This window comes from Eutrema salsugineum, unplaced genomic scaffold, assembly GCF_000478725.1.
Source record: "Eutrema salsugineum unplaced genomic scaffold, Eutsalg1_0 scaffold_2, whole genome shotgun sequence".
NCBI classification, from domain to species: domain Eukaryota; kingdom Viridiplantae; phylum Streptophyta; class Magnoliopsida; order Brassicales; family Brassicaceae; genus Eutrema; species Eutrema salsugineum.
Window position 1 is genome coordinate 7,395,852 of NW_006256829.1, and position 20,652 is coordinate 7,416,503.

At 36.0% G+C, this 20,652-nt stretch overlaps 5 protein-coding genes across 5 annotated transcripts; 3 read left to right on the plus strand and 2 right to left on the minus strand.

Annotated features, from left to right (window-relative positions):
* The first annotated feature begins 6,057 nt into the window (after positions 1 to 6,057).
* On the plus strand, positions 6,058 to 8,287 carry LOC18017428 (F-box/LRR-repeat protein 2). Its single transcript, XM_024156630.1, has 7 exons — positions 6,058 to 6,260; positions 6,348 to 6,753; positions 6,839 to 7,272; positions 7,364 to 7,525; positions 7,618 to 7,693; positions 7,780 to 7,935; positions 8,063 to 8,287. Exons 1-7 carry the CDS (start codon positions 6,058 to 6,060, stop codon positions 8,183 to 8,185), a joined length of 1,560 nt encoding a protein of 519 aa, XP_024012398.1. The 3' UTR covers positions 8,186 to 8,287.
* Positions 8,288 to 8,386: 99 nt separating this feature from the next.
* On the plus strand, positions 8,387 to 9,189 carry LOC18017429. The gene has a single exon (XM_006400633.2). It carries the CDS (start codon positions 8,693 to 8,695, stop codon positions 9,014 to 9,016), a length of 324 nt encoding a protein of 107 aa, XP_006400696.1. The 5' UTR covers positions 8,387 to 8,692; the 3' UTR covers positions 9,017 to 9,189.
* On the minus strand, positions 9,031 to 10,828 carry LOC18017430 (ylmG homolog protein 2, chloroplastic). Its single transcript, XM_006400634.2, has 3 exons — positions 10,422 to 10,828; positions 9,806 to 10,008; positions 9,031 to 9,489 (listed from the first exon to the last, which is right to left on the minus strand). Exons 1-3 carry the CDS (start codon positions 10,809 to 10,811, stop codon positions 9,243 to 9,245), a joined length of 840 nt encoding a protein of 279 aa, XP_006400697.1. The 5' UTR covers positions 10,812 to 10,828; the 3' UTR covers positions 9,031 to 9,242.
* A 184-nt stretch (positions 10,829 to 11,012) lies between these two features.
* On the plus strand, positions 11,013 to 17,232 carry LOC18017431 (copper-transporting ATPase PAA2, chloroplastic). Its single transcript, XM_006400635.2, has 17 exons — positions 11,013 to 11,807; positions 11,926 to 12,003; positions 12,266 to 12,363; positions 12,450 to 12,503; positions 12,628 to 12,714; positions 12,799 to 12,963; positions 13,287 to 13,397; positions 13,617 to 13,685; positions 14,152 to 14,261; positions 14,436 to 14,541; positions 14,768 to 14,834; positions 15,175 to 15,254; positions 15,382 to 15,836; positions 16,063 to 16,237; positions 16,457 to 16,588; positions 16,704 to 16,854; positions 16,972 to 17,232. The coding sequence occupies exons 1-17, from the start codon at positions 11,174 to 11,176 to the stop codon at positions 17,058 to 17,060; spliced, it is 2,661 nt and encodes an 886-aa protein (XP_006400698.1). The 5' UTR covers positions 11,013 to 11,173; the 3' UTR covers positions 17,061 to 17,232.
* Positions 17,233 to 17,835: 603 nt separating this feature from the next.
* Positions 17,836 to 19,045, minus strand: LOC18017432. Its single transcript, XM_006400636.2, has 2 exons — positions 18,627 to 19,045; positions 17,836 to 18,484 (listed from the first exon to the last, which is right to left on the minus strand). Exons 1-2 carry the CDS (start codon positions 18,890 to 18,892, stop codon positions 17,962 to 17,964), a joined length of 789 nt encoding a protein of 262 aa, XP_006400699.1. The 5' UTR covers positions 18,893 to 19,045; the 3' UTR covers positions 17,836 to 17,961.
* Positions 19,046 to 20,652: the final 1,607 nt, after the last annotated feature.

Genomic DNA, 20,652 nt, shown 5'->3' on the forward strand with positions numbered 1-20,652 from the left:
TATTATTTGATTCTCTTAAATAATTGTAAAAGTTACATTCTCTTATATGAGATGGAGTTATGAGTAAATTTTTAAAATTAAAAGAAACATAGATTTATATAATAGTTAGAGATAAAAGTAATCTCTTAAGCTAAAATAAAATTTCTAAATTTGAAAATATTTTTTCTAATTTCATCTCGATTTCGGTTTATAATTTCGTTGATGTAAGTTTGATTTCGATCGGTTTTGTCGATTTCTCCATATTTATTTCATCTTTAGGTTCTGTATATGGAAAATATCACACTCATTATATGCATCTACCTAATTAATTCGTTTTTCTTTGGACAGGTGTATCAAGCTCATGCCCTACGAACTCCAATCGAATACTCGGTTTTTACTAAAACCATACTAAATCTCCAAAATTTTGTTTTACAAATTATGAAAAAACAATTGTATTTTGAGACATCGGCATAAATACACACACTAAATTTTCTAGATAAGTCTCACTCATGAAATGAAATTTTAGTTTCATAGAAAGATACCAATACTTAATCATCTTTTTGTGACGTAATGACACCCTTTCTTATTTTATAGAGAACTACAAGTCTAAAATCTCTGTTCAACAAAGAAAGTGCCCTTTTAAATGAAAAAATGTGAAAGCTTGTCGCATATCAATGGATAATTCTTCGTACCAAAAAAATAAAGAAAATAGATTTTCAAAATTTTGGGTTTCGAACCAAAATCTACTCGATTTCTCCCCCAACATAGCAACTTTTATTTTCTCGTTGCTTTTGTGTTTGTTTTTCTTTCACAAAACGATGAGCTTTCAATTTTTTATATTTTAGTTCGCAGCTTTTGATAATGCAATTATAAGACTATGATTTCATTGTATGAGGCAAAACATTAGAAATTTAGAATAAAAACAATGTGCTAAGAATTTCCCATGCAAGACTATTCCTTCTACGTTCTCTGGTAAAGTGCCATGCATGAATCATGATCTTAACATTTACACCAAGAAAAAGAAAGAAAAAGTGCATGTATGCACGGACGTGTTCTTCAATTTTTAATTACTTTATTTGCTGCTTATTGAGCACTACGAGCCAAATAATACGTTCTTCTTTTCTTTTCTTTTTGAAGTTTAAAGATAAATACGACGTTCTTACTATTTTATAGCTTCGTTTTGACTAAATCGAGGAAAGTTATTATTTGATAGTAATTACACTTTAACTTGGATAATTGATATATAGGTACATAAATACATAATATAACATATTATATTACTAGTAACATAAAACTGGTTTAGTAGGTCTTATATATGATATGTCTAATTTTTTCCTGCTAAACCTTTTTTTCTTTATCATAACAAATGGCATAAAATTAATAAATGAACATAAAACTGGTTTAGGATGTCTTATATATGATTAGTCTAAATTTGTTTCTGCTAAACTGTTTTCTTTATCATAATAACTGGCATAAAATTAATAATGTTAAATTTATGTAAATACAAAAGTGTTACCGGGATCGTGTATAACTATATTTTCAATGAATAGATAAATTATAGTATAACATTTTCACTATATTGATATAGCAGGTTATCTATTTATTACTTGAAAGTTATCTCTAACGTGAAGTGAATTAATGTTGTGGGTTATCTAAAATCTTGATACACGGGGGGTAATGGGATCAGACTAAATTCTAAAATTGAATTAAGTTTGCATGTGAATTTTAATCTGCTTATAAAGTTGAAATGTACGTGTGGTACTCTACAACCTGAACTAATTTTTTGGGTTATACAAAATTCTGATACAACGGGGGTACTAATGCCTAACAGTGAGATAGATATTTATAATTGTCATGGTTACGTTGATGAAATTGTTAATTTCATCGCCACTTAAATTTTGTGACTTGGGTTTTTTGGAATTACATTCCGTTTGACACGTGAATAGGGATGCTTTTGCATGTGAATTTTAATTTGCTTTGTGGCGAATAAATTAAATAACCAAAAGAAGATGTATATGATTCCCCGATAAATGAAAAGAAAGAAAGATAAAGTTTTAGTGACCAATAAATGAAAATTTTAAAGAGAAAAAGTGAAATGAAAATTTGAAAAATTTAAAGTAAAAATATTAGAGCACAATCGAACAAACGATGAGAAGACAATTATCATAAAGATACTTTCGTTGTTTGTCCTCGGACTTGCCGTTACCTTATATTAAAGGAAATTTTTTGTCTATTCATGTGATCATAGCAACTAGTTAAGAAAAGTGAAATCCATAGATTGCCCAAATTTAAAATCATCAATATTTAGATTTATTATTAATTTTAGAAGATTTGGGGTCAAAATCGTTATAGTGGATACTTTTTTGGTAGGCCGACTTGGTCGTTGTTAGTCAGGTTTTATATGTATAATTTAATTTCTATTATTTTGATAAGTTAAAAACAGTTGTATTGACAACTAGAACAAAATCGCAATATTCTAGTATATATGAGTTCTATATAGAATATCGAAATTATCCTACAATCACATCCGAGTAATTTTTGTCCGTTTTAAGAAACTGTTTTTACGAAAATGTTTTTTTTTGGAACCTTATTATACGAAAATGTTGAAGCCAAAAAAGGATAAGCATGGGTAATTTCTTTTTCTTTGTTCCCATGAAAGAGAATTTTGAGTTCAAGAAGAAGAAAAAAGGACAGTAATTGGTTTGTACTAGGCCTAGTTTGTACTTTGTAGTATATATAAAACAATACACTTATATATTGTATATTTGTAATATATGTATCATTTATTTAACTTAAGACCAACACAGTGTTCGCTTCGTCGACACCATCCAATATATATAACATTAAATACTACAATCCTAGATAGCTTCATCTTCTGTCTACAATCCGTCCGCTCTGCTTCATCTACTGTCATTGTTCCAATCCATTTAACGAAACAAACTAACTGATATTAGAATTTTAAGTATTAAACTATATAAAATAAAACTTGACTAGTCTTAAGACTGAAGTAAGCTTACGTCACAGCTATATATTCTAACCCATGTCGGTATGGTTAATATGACTCTTCGTTTCAGTAATAGTCTTACTCATGTCGATATCATTATGGCCGTTTTTGTGTGTGGGTTTTATCGTTATATGAGTGTTTGTTTTAGTAGCTAGAGTAACTAAAGAATATTTTAAAAACGAATTAGTATGAACTGACAAAACTCTCAATCTACAACTTTACTGCCACAAACATTAAACGAAATAGTATTTGTGTATATAAAAATATATAATGGTCCACTAGAAAACGATGTCAAATAGAGTTCAATTACAGCTATTCTTTAGGAAGGACCGAAGGACCATTCCACATTCAATTTTGATTCACAAAATTTCACTTTCATATCTCTATCTCTCCACAGCGACATTACAATGATGTGATGTGATATTCCCAACACGGTATATGTTATTATGTTATACAGACAAACACATGTAGTATACATGTTAAATTGCAGAGTTATGAGTTTTAGTTTCATTCATTTATATAAACAAATCGAGATAGAACTACAACATCACTTCTACAAATTTGAACCTAGTTAGTGACATAGCGAGAATTATGTGAATCTTTCGGTCAAACCATTATATATTTATCTATGTTTTGGTCTAAAAATATCATTTCATTAAGATATCAATTTTTATTCACACAATAGTATAGTCATACTCATAATATATATCCGGTGACTCTAATAATTGTTTTGTCTCCATTATCATTAACTACATATGAGTTTCTCATAAATTCAATTTATAGCGCGAGAGAAAATAAAAGAAAGGGAGTGCGTAAGTTCTAGGAACTAATATGATGAAAATAAATAAGGATCTTTAATGGAAAATTAGATTTTCTTAAAACAGTTCAAATTTGGAATGCCATCTACTTGCACTATTGTTGCCATATTGGATTTTGGATTTAACAATCATCCAAAGTCCTATGACTTGGTCCCTACCTCCGAAATTCAATTCTTATTTATAACTCAATATAGAAAAAAAAAGAGAAATGAGAAAGACCCAATTGTGTATATGTGAGATGTGGTCGATCCTTGACTTTGTATACACAAAGACAAATGAACAAATTATACGAAGAAGATTTCCTATGATTGTTTTTTCTATTATGAAATCCAAACTACAGAGAGACGAAAAATAGGTAGTTTGAAATATACCAAGCTATATAACCAAGTTGATCTCAGTGACAAGAAAAATACATTAATATTTCTTATATGTCAATCTTCTTTGAAATCTTCATTTTTGTTTTTTATAAGTGAAATGAAATCTAACGAGGGAAATGCCATGTGACTTGCTGAGCCTAAATTTTAATCTATAACCCGTAAGTTGACAACATATAACTAAAACTGGATCCGTGTGATATGGGGTTTTCATTAAAAAAAAAAATCTAAAGAACAAGGTGAACCAAACTACATGTTGAATCCACAAGGATAACAAAAATTTAACGCTCTAGATTTTTGTCAGAAAAACAATAATTTAAATCTGCATTACAACATCTTGGTTAACACCAAAAATTTTCTGCAAAAACTTTGCTCTCACCAATATGGCAATGTCGTTACGAAATTGCTGAAATAGGCTTTACAATGCTCCTTGAAATAATCTTTCTATTGCTGATATAACACTTAACTTTCCCTGTTGAAAAGAATGCTAAAATCCTTATCTAACTAGTAGAAAATTTCTATTTTTTTATTTTCTATTTTGTCAATAACTCCATATATATTCGTTATGTACAAAAATTGCATCGGTTGTTGTTTCATCATTTTTAGAAAACTGTGGCCTACACATTTGTCTACATGTACCTTATTAAATGTTTTAGAGGGCCATATTTTTATTATAATATATTATTGTGATATTCGTTCAAAAAATGTAACTCCATGTTCTTAAAGGGTATGTTTCGATATTTAAAAAAAAATATATTTATGTATACATAAGATATTTTTATATTACCATGTTTTATAATTTATATAAATTGATATAAATAAATTAGAGAATTCCATTCACTTGAATATAGCCCCCTTAAATATATTACGATAACATAGGAATTAGAATCTAGTTGTCAATAATATATGGTGGTGGAGCATTTAACAATAGTGTGTTTGAAATGCGAGCCCGTGGGCTTTAGAACTAATGGTTCTTTTAACAGAAAATAATTCGAATAGAAAATTGTCAATATGAGCCTACAATCCAAATAAGCCCGGTCAAGCTGGAGAATGCCTCTGCCTCGGCCTATGAAACAGAAAAACTCCAAATTCGTTTTGTTTTGGTTTGGTATGAACTCTATTTACGTTTTCGGTATACGATTTTCTTAAATTCCTAGTAGGTATCCGTAGAGGTGCTCATCTGTTTACACGAATCAATCCATAACAAAGTTGATATCCAGGCCAAGCCTAGTGTTATCTTTGGTTATTTGTATATTTTTACTGGAGTATATTGTAATCAAGACCAATTAAACTTGAAATACTTTTGACCCAAAAAAAAGCATGAAAGCTTTAGTCATTCTAAATGAATGCTATTTCATGTTGATATCTAAGCATATCATAAATTCAAATATAACTAAAATTTTGTTTTTAAGAATAAACGAGAATCTTTCTGTTTTACATTTTTTGCAACGTTTTTTTCACAAAATTTTTGTAACGTTTCAAATACCTTAATTTTTTACTTGTTCGTCACTTATCTTAATGAATGGCACGTGTTCAACAAGTTTTATGGTTAAAATCAAATAATTAGAAATTTATAAAAAGGTGAATTCAAATTCGAAATGAAATATAATATTCTTTCCATATTACTTTTCAACCATGGTTACAAATTTCTACTACAACAACATGAAGTAAAAGACCTTTTTTTTTTACTAATATAAAGAAAAAGAACCAATAAGGACACGCGTTGACTAGGTGAGACCGTTTTGAGGAGTTTGGGGTCCACAGAGTCGAAAGAAGAAAGGTATAAATACTGAAATACGTATCTCTTGATTTTCCCTTTTTATCAGTTTCAGTCTTCAAAAAATCCCAAAACTTCTCTGCAACTCGATCCCGATTCGTCAACATGGCTTCTCCCGGTGGTTCTCGAGAAATTCCGGCGGCGTTCGCTGAACCAGATTCCGACGATGAAGAAGCCCCTCCAGTCGATACTACGTTTTTGGATTTGCTTTGCATTGCAGCGGATACGGTTATGAAACGCGATGCTCGAATTCGTTACGAGCAGCGATTGGCTGAAGAGGCCAAGTATCACAAGAAAATCGCGAAGAGGTTCGCTCTTGATTTGCATTCTGATCAAATTCCCAAGAATATTTTTCAAGAACAAAGCAAAGAAGAAGAAAAAGAAGAAGAAGAAGAAGAAGAAGAAGAAGAAGATCAAGTTAATGGAAAGGGTATAAAAAGTCTGTTTAACGAAGCTAAGGAAGCGATCGAGAAGAGGAGGACAGATTCTGACGAATATACATCATCAAGCATTGGAATCGAGTTGAATCTGACGAAAGTAAAGGAGGTTCCTACGCTAATGGAGATGAGTTTGCGAGTTCTTGCTGATAACTCTGAAGCAATCACGTCTCTTAACCTCGTCCCTGATCACTTGAGGACGAAGCTCTCGAATCTCGTTAGCAGTAAAAGGAAACTCGACACGCGTTTTATGAAGCTACTGATACAGGGCTCTCCGTCTGAGATCTCCGTCAAGAACTGCGTCGACATAGAGGAGAAAGACTTGGCTAATATCCTCTGTGACTGTAACAGAGTTAGCTTGAAGGTAGTTTCCAAAGAATCCATTTTTTCTTCTTCAAATCTTCATTCTTGCAAAAAGGGTCTGTGAAATCTTGTATTGTTTCACTCAGGTGTTGAATCTTGATCTCTGCGGACGAGCCATGACGGAGAACGTCATAACCGAGTTCTTGAAACGCTCGCCGAACGGGTTCCCTTATCTGACCAAGCTTTCTCTTCAAGGAGCGTTCTGTTTAACAAACAATGGATTGGCCTTGATCGCGAGATCTGCTCCTCTGCTTCGGAATATTAACCTCTCGTATTGCTCTTACCTCACTTCCCGAGCTGTGAAGATTCTTGCTGATAACTTTGGATCCACTCTTAGAGGGCTTAACATCGGAGGATGCCAAGGGATCATACCATCTAATGTATTCAAGAGAAGCCTACGTAAGTTTGAGAAACTTAGCTATCTCTCTGTTGCAGGGCTCAATAGCATTCATGATGTTGTTGCGGCGTTCGTTGCTTCTCGTGGCTCCAACCTTACTCATCTTTCTCTCGCTTCTTGCACGTAAGTTTACTCTTCTGAAAAAAAATATCATTTCCAAGTTTTGCTTCTGAAATTAAATGTTTGTTTTTGCCTTTTTCTCTGTGGTAACCAGATACTTGAATGATGGAACTATGTGGACTGTTGGGAGATGTTGTCCGAATCTAGAAGTTCTTGACATCTCACAACTGGATTATTTGACTGATGCGTCATTAAAAGAAATTACCAATGGTTGCAGATCTTTGAAGTCAGTCAGATTCACGAGAAACCGATTTAGGTTTGCTCAAGTCTTTTCACAATTTTTTATGTTTTAACATAACTTTTGTAGACTGTTCTTCTGAATACCAATCTATGAGCTTCCTTTGATAGTGATGAAGCTGTGGCCGCGTTTCTTGAAGTCTCGGGAGGATCTCTTACCCAACTCTTCCTTGACCATGTCCGAGATGTGAGTGTGTTTTACGTACCAAAAGTCTCATCTCTTTATAAGCTGGTTTCTCCCAAGTGTTCTAATAGACTTTTGTTTTTCAACAGGTCGGTCAAGAGACTGCCCTTTCGCTCGCCAATACATGTAATAGGTTGCGTTATTTGGACCTCTCTTGGTGTCGAAAACTCACAGAAGAAGACCTCAGACGGATCTTGAGTTGTTGCTCGTTACTTAGATCGCTTAAGCTATTTGGATGGATGCAGGTATGACATAGTAAAGAAGCCGGTCATAAAGCTTAATTACACTTGTGCATTTTGTTTGTTTGTTGTGTTGAATTCAACCTCGGGATGAGCTGTGTAAGGTACTTTAATGGCGATATTATTGTTGTAGGTGAGGGATGAATTTCTTGAAGAACTTTCAGGATCACCAGTTCATATCGTTGGATTGAAAATGACTTCACTTTTTGCTCATCTTGATGACTTTTACACAAGTGTAGATGACAAGTTCTTCTGATGAGTGGGCAAGTTTTGGCGATGTATAGCAGTAAAGTCATGAACTATCTTCATTGTTAGACCAAATCATCTCTACAGGTTTATTGTAAAAAAGCTAGTTATATATGAACAGTCGTTACAGTTGACCAAAAAAAAAAGAATAGTCGTTACAATGTCTTCCGGGCTCAACTTTATTACAAAAAGATAATTAAAAGAAAGAAAAAAAAAAGTATATGATTCCATGGAATAGTTTATCATTGTGTGGTCTCTCTAGAAACAAAAGATTCCTTTAAACCAGTGGAAATTCACAGACAAAGCCTTCTCTCTTCTCTTTCTGTGTGAATTGTTAACCACACCATCTAAACTGCTCTTGGAAACTATCCTGCAGCTTGTGTAGAGATTCGCCAAGAAGCAAACCCTTTCCGTTCAGATTTTCTTTCCCTTTTAACCAGATGAACACTAAGCGAGGACTTTAAAGAAGGTTATAACAGTTGGTATCTTCATTTTTGAACCGGCTTTTTATTTTCCGATGGAAACGGAACCATCCAGGTTTACTTCGTCCAGGAAATTTCTGGCCATAAGCTTGTCGGTACTAGCTGTGCTCTCGCCCCTCTTCATCGACAGCTTATCAGAGGAAGACCTCGAACCGGAAGAAGAACTCTTTGGGTTTATGTTTTCGCTTCCCGTGCTCCTCCTCTTGTTGGTTTTGGCCATTGCCTTGTCCCTGTATTGTGACCAGAGCTTGACCAGGTTTGATCCTTACTGGATTCACAGGCTGTGTGGTTCTTTTGGTGGGTTGCTTGTCATTCTCATCCTTCTTGTTTTTGTCTTGAAATGCAAAGCCACTGATTAGAACCTGAGTGAAAGTTGTTACAACGTCACAAATGACTTATCTTTTGCCCTGAATTTTGCAAAAATCAATCTTACAAAGATTTTTGTATATGAGAGATGCAACTCTTTTTATTAATATTGTAAAGAAAATTTACACAAAAACTCAGAAATCCAAAGATGCAGTAGAATAATATTACTCGAAAGGTGCATTTGAAGCGCAGAAAAGAGGATATGTTTTAAAGAAAGGTTCAGTTCATAGAAGTTGAGCTCGGTCTATGGTCCTTGTGGCTGCTCAACCTTCTCCTTCTCATCCACTTTGTCTCACAAGATGATGGAGAAGCCGCTCCATCAGCTGGCGGGAGCTCGCAAGGAAGTGCCATAGCAGTGCTGGTGAAGGCGTTGAGAACAAGGAACGCCAAAATGGGAGACAAATCTAATCCTCCAAGAGGCGGTATGACTCCCCGGAATATGTTCAAGTATGGATCACATAAAGTGCTGATACAATGGTAACACACACACATAATTAGCAATTAATTAATAGAAATGTAAGGTTCTTGGGCAGATCCATCAGGCTTTAACCAATCCTTAAAACCATTCAAGACTTAGACCAGAAAGGAGAGAATCGAGTTGATCCCAAAGAAACTTCCTCTAATTCAAGTAAAAAGACAACCTTGAGCATTGACAAATAGCAAATAAATGATCTAGATTTTGTTCCCTAAGATTGGTTGAAGTATTTTAGACCTGGATAAGATTTATGATCGTAGTGACATTTCTCAATACGAGCAGGAAAACACTAAGGAGAAATTTTTACCTGAGGGGGCTAACAATGGCAGGAGGAGCAGTGGGAAACCAGGTGAGTACTAGACGGACAACAAGGATGGTGTTGTAAATGTTGAGGAAGTTTATCAACCCGTTAGCAACCACCATTCCTGCTACTGAATCTCCAGGCAGAACCGCTGCAAATCCGTGGTTAGACATCGCAAACCTCACCCTTGTAGTGTTTCTCAAACGACTCTGAAAAGCAACAAAAGGCTCATCATTTTCAATAACATAGCCCGACATATCCTGAAACCGAGCTTCAACATTGCTCAATGTGTGCATAGATATAAGGAAGATTAGAACAAAACAAATATCCCAACTTGAGGGAATAATTCCACAAACTAATTCTATATAACTCAGATTTAATAATGTGCGCATATGATCCGAGTTACTGGTTACTCAAAATGAAGCATTTTTCTGGAACAGAAGAGAGAAAGATTCACCCATTAGAGTACCAATCAGAGCTCAGGCAAGTGTTCACGACGTTCATTGGAAACACATAATTATCTTCTTTACTTAATCCGAAGAAGCAACGAAACTCGTTTCAAGCCAAACCATTCTCCCCGTAAAGCTTTGTCGATTTGCATAAAGAGGGTAAAAGAATTTACCTCGTCGCAAAGAACGCGAAATTCAGACGACAAGCGAACCGCTTCCTGAAATAGAGGGTTCCGAGAGGCGAGTGAATGGAATAACCCTACGAATTTCTCAGAAGCAGACACCAGACAACGATGAAAGTCTTGAATCGATTTGACGGCGTCTGAAGCTGGTTGTAGAAGTAGCAAACTAGGCTTCTTCGTACGCACAAGAGGTGTTTGCGTAAATGCCGAGGACAGCGATACGAAAAAGTTCGGTATCGGTGCCCTCGGAGAGGATTTCAAGCTTTTCATAGCTGGTTCATTCGCACTCGCATCCATTGCAGCAGAGCTCTGAGAAGTGAGAGATATTTTCGTCGAAGAAGAAGCTGAGAGGAGCTGAAGAAGAAAGAAGATAAAATGCATCCAAAAAATTAATATTTCAGGCAAGTGACACGTCGTGTCGAACCACTGTGGCCCAGATGCCGTAATCCTCTTTGTGACCCGGAAGGTCTTACGCTTACCTATTAGAAAAGACTACTAGGAAGTAAACCTTTGTAAACGCTGCGTTTTATCAGCCTGGCACTACCTGTTAAAATTCCACCAAAGCGAGCGGCTAAACACTTGTGGAGGAAAAAAAGAAGCGCTAAACACTTGTGGTGGTTTGGATATATGCAAAATCCGACGTGTCAATTTCTGACGATATGTTTGGCTACTTTTCAAACGAACGAACCACTAGATTTTCAGTTTGACATATCGTGACTATCGTCGTTCTCTTTCCGGCGAAAATGGCGAGCAATCTTCTCCGGCTTCAACTTCCACCGACGACGAGTCTGCATATTCTTCCCTGTAAGTTCCTCGACGTAAAATACGCGAAGCGATGCTATCCCAGACAACGCCATTCTCGAATCCGGCGGCGCTGTTCGACACATGGCTTCTTCGTATCAAACTCGGTCCAGATCAGTACTCAATCGTTTGAATCGACGGAATCTTCAATCGAATCTGTGAAATCTGCTACGAGCGACACGCCGATTCTTCTCGACGTGAGCGGGATGATATGTGGGGGCTGCGTCGCCAGGGTTAAATCGGTACTGATGTCCGATGACCGAGTCGCGTCTGCTGTGGTGAATATGCTGACCGAAACCGCGGCTGTGAGGCTTAAACCGGAGGTAGAGGTGGTGGCGGATGCGGCGGAGAGCCTGGCCAAGAGATTGACGGAGAGTGGCTTCGAGGCTAAGAGGAGAGTCTCGGGGATGGGAGTGGCGGAGAACGTGAAGAAGTGGAAGGAGATGGTGAGTAAGAAAGAGGAATTGCTCGTTAAGAGTAGGAACCGTGTGGCATTTGCGTGGACATTGGTGGCTCTGTGTTGCGGGTCTCACACTTCTCATATTCTTCATTCCTTGGGAATTCACATTGCTCATGGTACATTATTTCCCATATTTTGTTCACTTGTTATGGAATTGAATATCAATGCAAATTTGTGCTGTTCGATGTCATTTTTGGAGTCTCTGACTTTCTTTCTTGCGCCTGATGTTGCTAGGAGGGTTCTGGGACTTGCTACACAACTCTTACGTGAAAGGTGGTTTGGCAGTTGGAGCTTTGTTGGGGCCAGGAAGAGGTTTGCTTTTGTTTAAACATTTTTCATTAAAATCTAAGGATGCTTACCAGCTAAATGCATATAAAGTTGAGTAATTAGTATTGTAAGAGAGAGATGAAGATGTAGTCATTCTGAGGCTATTCTTCAGACTTAATTGTGTGCTACTACTCTGATTACATAATTGAGCTTTTTTGCATCAATGCTTCCACTGGTAGTAGTGGATATTGATATTTGAAGCTGTTCAGAAACCCAAATGACTGAATCAGATAAATGTATATTGTAGAATTGCTGTTTGATGGCATAAAAGCTTTCGGGAAAAGATCACCTAATATGAACTCGTTAGTTGGATTGGGATCTATGGCTGCATTTTCCATCAGTTTGGTGAGTTTTTGTATACTGTGATTTATTTTGAGTGGTGAGTATCCTATTCTGAATCACTGCTGTTCTCTGCATTCTTAATTTTGCAGATCTCACTTGTTAATCCAGAACTGGACTGGGATGCTTCGTTCTTTGAGGAACCGGTGAGTTCCTCTAACACATTCACAAAGGGACTATAATGAAATCTTTTATGTTTACTTCTACTGCATGCAAATACAATTTCAGTGGTGAATTTCTGATTGATAGCTCTTGTCATTTAGTATGCAGGTCATGCTGCTTGGCTTTGTGCTCCTTGGTCGTTCTTTGGAAGAAAGAGCAAAGCTTAGAGCATCTAGTGATATGAATGAACTATTGGTAAGTTGGACATTTCTCGGTTCTCCTCCCAAGATTAACTTGTAGGCCTATTCCTGCGTTTTTAATCGAAACGTACTTTTGCAGTCACTAATCTCCACTCAATCAAGACTTGTGATTACTGCATCAGACAATAACACCGCAACTGATTCTGTACTTTCCTCTGATTCAATTTGCATCGATGTCCCAGTTGATGAGATTCGAGTTGGAGACTCACTGTTGGTTTTGCCTGGTGAAACGTTTCCTGTTGATGTAAGTGTTTCTGACGTCTTAGGAATTCTGTAGTTGCTTTTCGATGCAGCACTGTCTGATCTTATCAAAAAAATAATCTTATGTGCTTCTGAAAGGAAATTATGAAAATCTATTTAATGGATGGTATCAGTGCTGAGAAAAAAAAACATGTGGAGTTATCAGCCCTTGCAGAGATTCAATTAAATTTCACATTCTCCCCTGCACGTGATAATGGATACGTGCTATTTTTTTCTGTATTCTTCTCAAAATAGCATGGTTAATATTCCTTGTGGCTGGTTAGTCACCGATTTATTGATCAACTTGAATTGATTTGTTCAATATAGGGGAGTGTGCTAGCTGGAAGAAGTGTTGTGGATGAATCTATGTTGACAGGAGAGTCACTTCCCGTGTTTAAAGAAGAAGGTTGTTCAGTTTCAGCGGGAACAATAAACTGGGTATGTATATGCTTACCTAAACAAAACTTTATTTTTTAAAGTAAAAGGCTACTAAAGGTTTCATTCTTTTAGTGCTTCAACGGATGACAAACCTTCTGACTCTGGGATATGATCTATTTGCAAACAATACTGTATTCCAGATTTCCAGTCTAAAGTCTGATTTACATACAGTGATCATAAAATCAGTTTAAAAACAAAACTTCGGTTTACCTATTTCAGGATGGCCCTCTTCGGATCAAAGCTTCTTCTACTGGCTCCAACTCAACAATATCAAAAATCGTCAGAATGGTTAGTTGCTACGAACCTACAGCCAATAGAATCTTCATGAAAGTTACATTACGCGATGGATAATTCCATCAGTCATAATATGGAGCTGTTCAAGCCATCATGTAAAAAGGAAAAGGCAGCCATTAATAATCTCTGTAATTTGTAGTTGACTTTCCTCCTCTAAAACAGAAGAGGAAATAGACAGCTGCAAAGAGAAATATCATAACTGAGTTACAATCCTACAAATAGAACTCAGGCACATGTTTGTAGCTGAATTTGATTTTAGACAGGATAGTATGGATGAAATCAAGTCAGAACCCTTGGTTTCTCTGTAGTGAGTCTCTATTATATCCACATCCTTTCCTGTCTGAAATCAGGTTCAGGTATGAACATGTGAATCAGTTCTATTTGTAGGATTGTTTCGATTAAGAGGATGCTATGAGTAGAAATTGAAATATGAATACCTCATGAAATTGTGGTGTTTTAGGTCGAGGATGCACAAGGTAATGCAGCTCCTGTACAGCGGCTGGCAGATGCAATAGCTGGACCATTCGTCTATACGATAATGTCTTTATCTGCAGTGACTTTTGCTTTTTGGTATAATCCTCTTTCATATTCCTACCGGAAATGACATCTGAAATTTCAATAGGATTCTTATATTTGTTTTAGCAGGAATCTGTTTAACTAGTTGTAACGTTAAGCATAAGCATAACATGACAATTTTCTGTTCAGAATCACAGAGTGAAAGACCCTGTTGTTTTCATGTTTCAGGTATTACGTTGGTTCACACATATTCCCAGATGTTTTACTCAATGATATTGCTGGACCGGATGGAGATCCTCTGGCACTAAGCCTAAAACTGGCCGTGGATGTACTGGTGAGTAAGCAATGAATAGCAAAGTTATATCTTTCATGCGAAAATATAAAACATATGGGCTGTTATTGGAACTAGACGAACTTAATGAGGGAAGAAAATTGGGGATCGTGAGGGAAAATGAGAATTTGTGAAGGGGATGTAAGATTAAAGAGGGATGGAGAGAAACTTTGGAGAAAAAACATCATATTGTGCAGATCACCAAGTCGTTTTTATTTTGTTGTATCAGGTAGTCTCCTGCCCCTGTGCACTGGGTCTGGCAACACCAACTGCCATACTAATTGGCACCTCTCTTGGTACATTATCCAGCGTTTTTTAGCTTGCACTTAAAAGTCTTCAAACCTAAAGAGGAACCTAACTGTGTCCAAAGTTTTCCAATTATTAGGAAGAATTGAAGATGACACTGAAGCTACCAATAGTTTATGTTCTATATTTCCCTTCTCTTTTTGAATACCCTAGCATATGAAAAGCATTTATTGGTTGAAAACTTTTGTTGTTGATGGCGGCTTCAGATAATACATAAAAGTACTAAGTTGAAAGTTATATTACTTGAAAATGTTGTGATTAGCAACAATGAGTTTGAGATTGTTGAAATTGTCAGAAGCTAATCTGGTGAAGTCTCCTGAATATGCTCAGGAGCAAAGCGGGGATATCTTATCAGAGGAGGAGATGTCTTAGAACGGCTGGCCTCCGTAGATTGTGTGGCTTTAGACAAGGTATTAAAATGGAAAATCCTAGAATTGATAGGTGTATGAGCAGTTCCTGACATCCTGTTGCTCCTCTAAGTTGAATAAATAGAGTTATTGTTTCCACCATTGATCATCAATGGCATTATGTGTCCAGACAGGGACTCTTACTGAAGGAAGACCTGTCGTCTCTGGTGTTGCTTCTTTGATTTATGGAGAACAAGAAGTTCTTAAATTGGCTGCTGCGGTGGAGAAGACAGCAATACACCCAATAGCAAAGGCTATTGTAAACGAATCTGAAGCGCTGAATCTGGAAACTCCAGAAACAAGAGGCCAATTGACAGAACCAGGATTTGGTACATTGGCAGAAATATATGGACGTTTGGTTGCAGTGGGTGCACTGGAATGGGTTTCCGGTCGTTTCCAAAAAATAAACGACTCCTCGGACGTGGTTAAGCTGGAAAAGTATTTGGATCATAAACTATCAAGCACATCATCAACGTCTAGGTATTCAAAGACCGTTGTTTACGTTGGGCGCGAAGGAGAAGGGATCATTGGTGCTATTGCAATATCCGATTGCTTGCGCCAAGATGCTGAATCCACGGTAACCAGGTAATTTTGCCCCTCCTTTTTAATCGTTCCTATTTTAAAAAACAAAGCAACCCTGGTTTTAAACTTTCGAGAGTCTGCAGATTTACATGAAATTGCGTGCTGCTTTTCTTCAAGACCTTGTCGGAAGCTAGTTGTTCTCTGTTCAAAGTTTAGTGAACCTTTTGGCTTAATCGAAACAGTGTGGTCTCTACGGTTTTAAGTTTAATGTTGTTTGTCTTATTTAAAGGCTTCAGGAGAAGGGCATCAAAACAGTCCTCTTATCAGGGGATAGGGAAGGGGCAGTGGCAACAGTGGCAAAGAATGTGGGGATTGAGAGTGAATCAACCAACTATTCCTTGTCTCCTGAAAAGAAATTCGAGTTTATATCTAATCTTCAATCCTCTGGACTTCGTGTTGCTATGGTAAGATATTCAGCTGAATTCCAACAATGTCAACGCTTCCCATGAAAGACAGTGAATTTAATCCCCCTAGGCATGGTCACGCAAATCCTAGAAATTGACCATACCAAATGATAAAAGATCAGAAAGGAACTCATATATGGTGTGAAACAAATTCATAGAACTGGTGTGTTTTAGAAAATGGATTGTTAGGCTAACATTGTATTTTTTGTGTTTCCTAAGGTGGGTGATGGCATAAACGATGCTCCTTCGTTGGCTCAAGCTGATGTCGGAATAGCTCTAAAGATTGAGGCTCAAGAAAACGCCGCGTCTAATGCAGCATCAGTCATACTTGTCCGCAACAAACTTTCACATGTAAAGCTCTTCATATTCCTTTACTATAATAAACGCGGTTCATGAATCATGAGTTCCTTGCTTTATAAGCTCCTCACTTATGTGTATTTCTTTTTTTGTTGTCTTTTTGTTATAGGTTGTGGATGCACTTAGTCTTGCGCAAGCAACAATGTCGAAAGTATATCAGAATCTAGCATGGGCAATTGCATATAATGTCATATCGATTCCGATAGCTGCAGGTGTGTTGCTTCCTCAGTATGATTTCGCCATGACACCTTCCTTATCCGGTAAGTGGTCCTGATTCTAGTTAAATTAGTTACAAACTTAAGTTGGTTTAGCTCCACATTATTGTTTCACACAATCCAATATCTGTCGTGGTTGACTTACCGTTAATTTAATTTCAGGGGGACTAATGGCATTAAGCTCGATCTTCGTCGTCTCAAATTCATTACTTCTTCAGCTTCATCAATCTGAAACAAGTGGAAACAGCTAGGGGTTGGTTCCATATGTTTTGGAGTCCAAGCAGAGACAATAAAGGTTTTGTATATTAACATTTTGAAGCTTTTGTATTTAAACTTACTATATACAGAGACTAAGAATCTTGTATTATTCATGATTGAGGTCACACCATATTTATGCATAATCATAGAGTCTTAACGTTGGCATATATCTTTGACAATATTTTAGGGAAACGGCTATGACTTAGACCAACCGAACAATGACCAATAAACTACTACAACTTGATTTTTGTAAAGCTTCTTTACTAACTTTGTCACACGAATTCCTTTACTACCTTCCTCCTCAACTCAACTTATTTGAAACTCGAAGACAACATCTCACCACCAAAATCCACTTCGATTAGGTAATAAACCGAGCTAATTAGTAGAAAGAAGAAAAGATAAAGAGTAAAAAAGGGTGGTTGAACCAATTGCTTCCAAACTTGGCCTAAAAAGAGTGGACACAAATGCGTCTTCGTAGAGATGCACATTATAGAAGATTTGGTGGGTTAGATTCAAATCCCATCCTGTCCTTCTCACCAAACATACAACCTTTTTTTTTTTTTGGTGAATACCAAACATACAACCTTATCAATTAGATCTCTATTAATTACTACCCATTTTTAATGGTTTTAGCTTTTAAAACTTGGATAAGAACATGAAAGAAGAATGTTGGATTTCCACACATAGATAAAAGATTTAAGTGTGAGATTTTTTCTTTTTTTTCCCGGCAAAGATGTGGAAATGAAATTAACTGAGAGAACGAAACAAAAATGAAAAGATGTGAATCCATTAAAAAGTTCGAAATTCGTCTATACATTCTCCGGATGTTACTCCAAAAACTAGAAGGGTTAACTTCAAAATATAGCTTCAACAAAAAGACAAATGTTATCGTTCCTACGAGTCATTGGACCCAACACCACTCGCCGTCGACGGGAAACACCTCGGAAAATCAGCCACCGAATACGATCTCCAGGCACAAAAACCAGACGACGACTGAGACGACTTCAAATTACCAAAAGACCCTTGACTCCTAGGATACAACGGAGGAAGCATCTGATGATGATGATGCCTCTGTCTCGGAGGAGATCCCGAAGTCGTCGGACTTGATCCCGGCGACGAGTCTCCTCCGGATAAAGATCCCTCTCCGGTCATCACGCCGGCAGCAACCGCCATGGCAAGCGTCAACGCGCTCCTGCTCGAGTTCATGATGTGTTTCTTTGAGATCCCGCCACGTGGAGTCGTTTTATTGTTCTCCCAAATCTGATGGCAAAGGAGATTCCTCCGACGACGACTGTAAGGATTCTCCGGCTTCGCCAAATCTTTCATCGATGAAGAAGAAGTCAACGCTGACGCTGCCTCCTCTGCTAAATTCGTGAAAGACTTTGACTTTCCATTGTAATACTTCGATATCCCTTTCCTACACAAACCACATTCACACAATAAAATCAGAAAAATTTGTACTTATTTAGTTTTCCATTACAAAGTTTCCAAATTCGTAAACTTTCTCAAGAATGAGACAGGAAATCCATAAATTTAGAAATTTTTTAAGAGAGATTTACCTAACGGGTAAGACTTCTTCAAGAGATTCCATCAAATCAAGAGGACCTTTGTACGGAGACTCGGCTTCATTCTCTCCGACATCATCTCCACCGTCCTCCGACGATTTTCCGTTACCGTGAAACTCTTCTTCGTCGTCGCTATTCCTCCCAATGGAAGAAGACGCCGAAGAAGAAGGAGAAGAGAAAGACTCAGAGGAAGATTGATCCAAATTATCGCCGGAGAAATTAAACACATAAGATTCAACTCTATCCATCGCAATCGACATTTGAACTTAGCAGATAATCTTTGGAACTTTTGTATTCTCAAACTCGCAATAGAGACAGAGAGGAAAAGAAAGAGCAGAGAAGTTGAGATCTTTATATTGAGATCTTTGTGTCTGTCTGTGTGCTCTGGTTGTTTCCCTCTACTAACATTAAATAATAAAAAACAAAAAAAAAGGCAATTGTTAATTATTTATCACGTTGTTATATAACTTTCTTATTAAAATTTTAAATGAAAAAGTGGGGAAGAAGAGGATAAGTAAGTTTTGAGGGAAAGACAGAGGGGACAAAAGAAACTGTTGGCTTAACCTTATCCTCATCCACGCACTCTGCATGCAGTTCTCACCTTATTTTATTTATTTATAATTTGATCGTCGTACTTTTTTATTCACAATTTCAACCCCATATTGTCATTCCTAGCTAATTTTAGTGAGTCAGTACAGTTTGTTCAAGTGGGTTGAAGATTTTACATGTCGATTTATGCCAATGATCGATGTAGTTTTCTCTTAGTTATTAATATTATTATGAATTTATAAATGATAATTCAATTTTTTTAAAAAAAAATAGAAAATTTCTTTAGATGTCAATCCAAAAATCTAGTTTAAATATAATATATAATTATTAAATTTATAAAAATTTGTTAATCTATATAGTTTTAACTTTGGAGAATGAATAAAACAATAAAAGTCATTATCTTATTTACTGAATATTTTTTTAAATTTAAAAAAAATATTTTTTTATTTTGTCTGAAATAATTTCGTTTGTTATAAGTTTGTTTGGTTATTTGTGAATTTTAAACATAAAATTTTAGTTTATCAATAAACTTGTTTGTAGTCATGATTCAAAATATTTAAATTTGTTAAATATCGAAGAATATTATTTCTTCAGTACTCTAATAAAAACGGACAGATGACTAAAAAAAAATAGAAAATAAGGAGTAACAAACAGCACTAAGGACTATAATTTGGGGACGACTTAGAGAGATTCGGAAACACTAAGGACTATATGCAAAACTTGACTCGTAAATCAAATTATATTCTACGAGTATTTTGTTAGGTCGCCGAAGATAAAGCCATGAAAGTTTGACACGTGGCGACTTCATAACCGTTGCCGCTGGATAGGAACTGGGATGAATGTGACGTGGCGATGACGAGATGGTTATCTTTTTTGTCTGAGAAACGGTGAGGCTTATCCACAGATGAAAGAAAGAGGGACCCACAAAAGCGAGAAAATAAGTTTTTCCCAAGCCGACAGTATTTCCTCTCCACTGGAATTTTATTCATTTTTACATTCTTTATTTTGATTTTTAAACAAAAATTGTTTACTTTTTTTCTTGGGCATTGAGGAAAAGGAATTCCCGAATATGATGTTTTCTAATAAATTGTCAAATGTCCTCTTACAAGTTGCCACTTTTAGAAGATTTTATGTTTATCTTCTTTTAGATTCGTTCATTATTTTATGCTCAAAATGTTCAAGATTTTGTCACTACTACTACTTTATAGGTAGACCGCAATTAATCGTAAAAAATAAAAATACTCAAAAAAGTATTTTGTTTAACACAAAAACATCATGATTAATATTATAACAATTAAAATAATTCTTTGTAATTTATAATTAATTTGCCTATAAAATCTACACATCAAACTAAGTTATTCAAGAATTTTATTTTATGTCAAACAATCATCACGTTAATAATCATAAACAAATTATCAGATTATCTGAAACAAACGTGTTTAACTATAAAATAAAAAAAAATAAAAAAAAA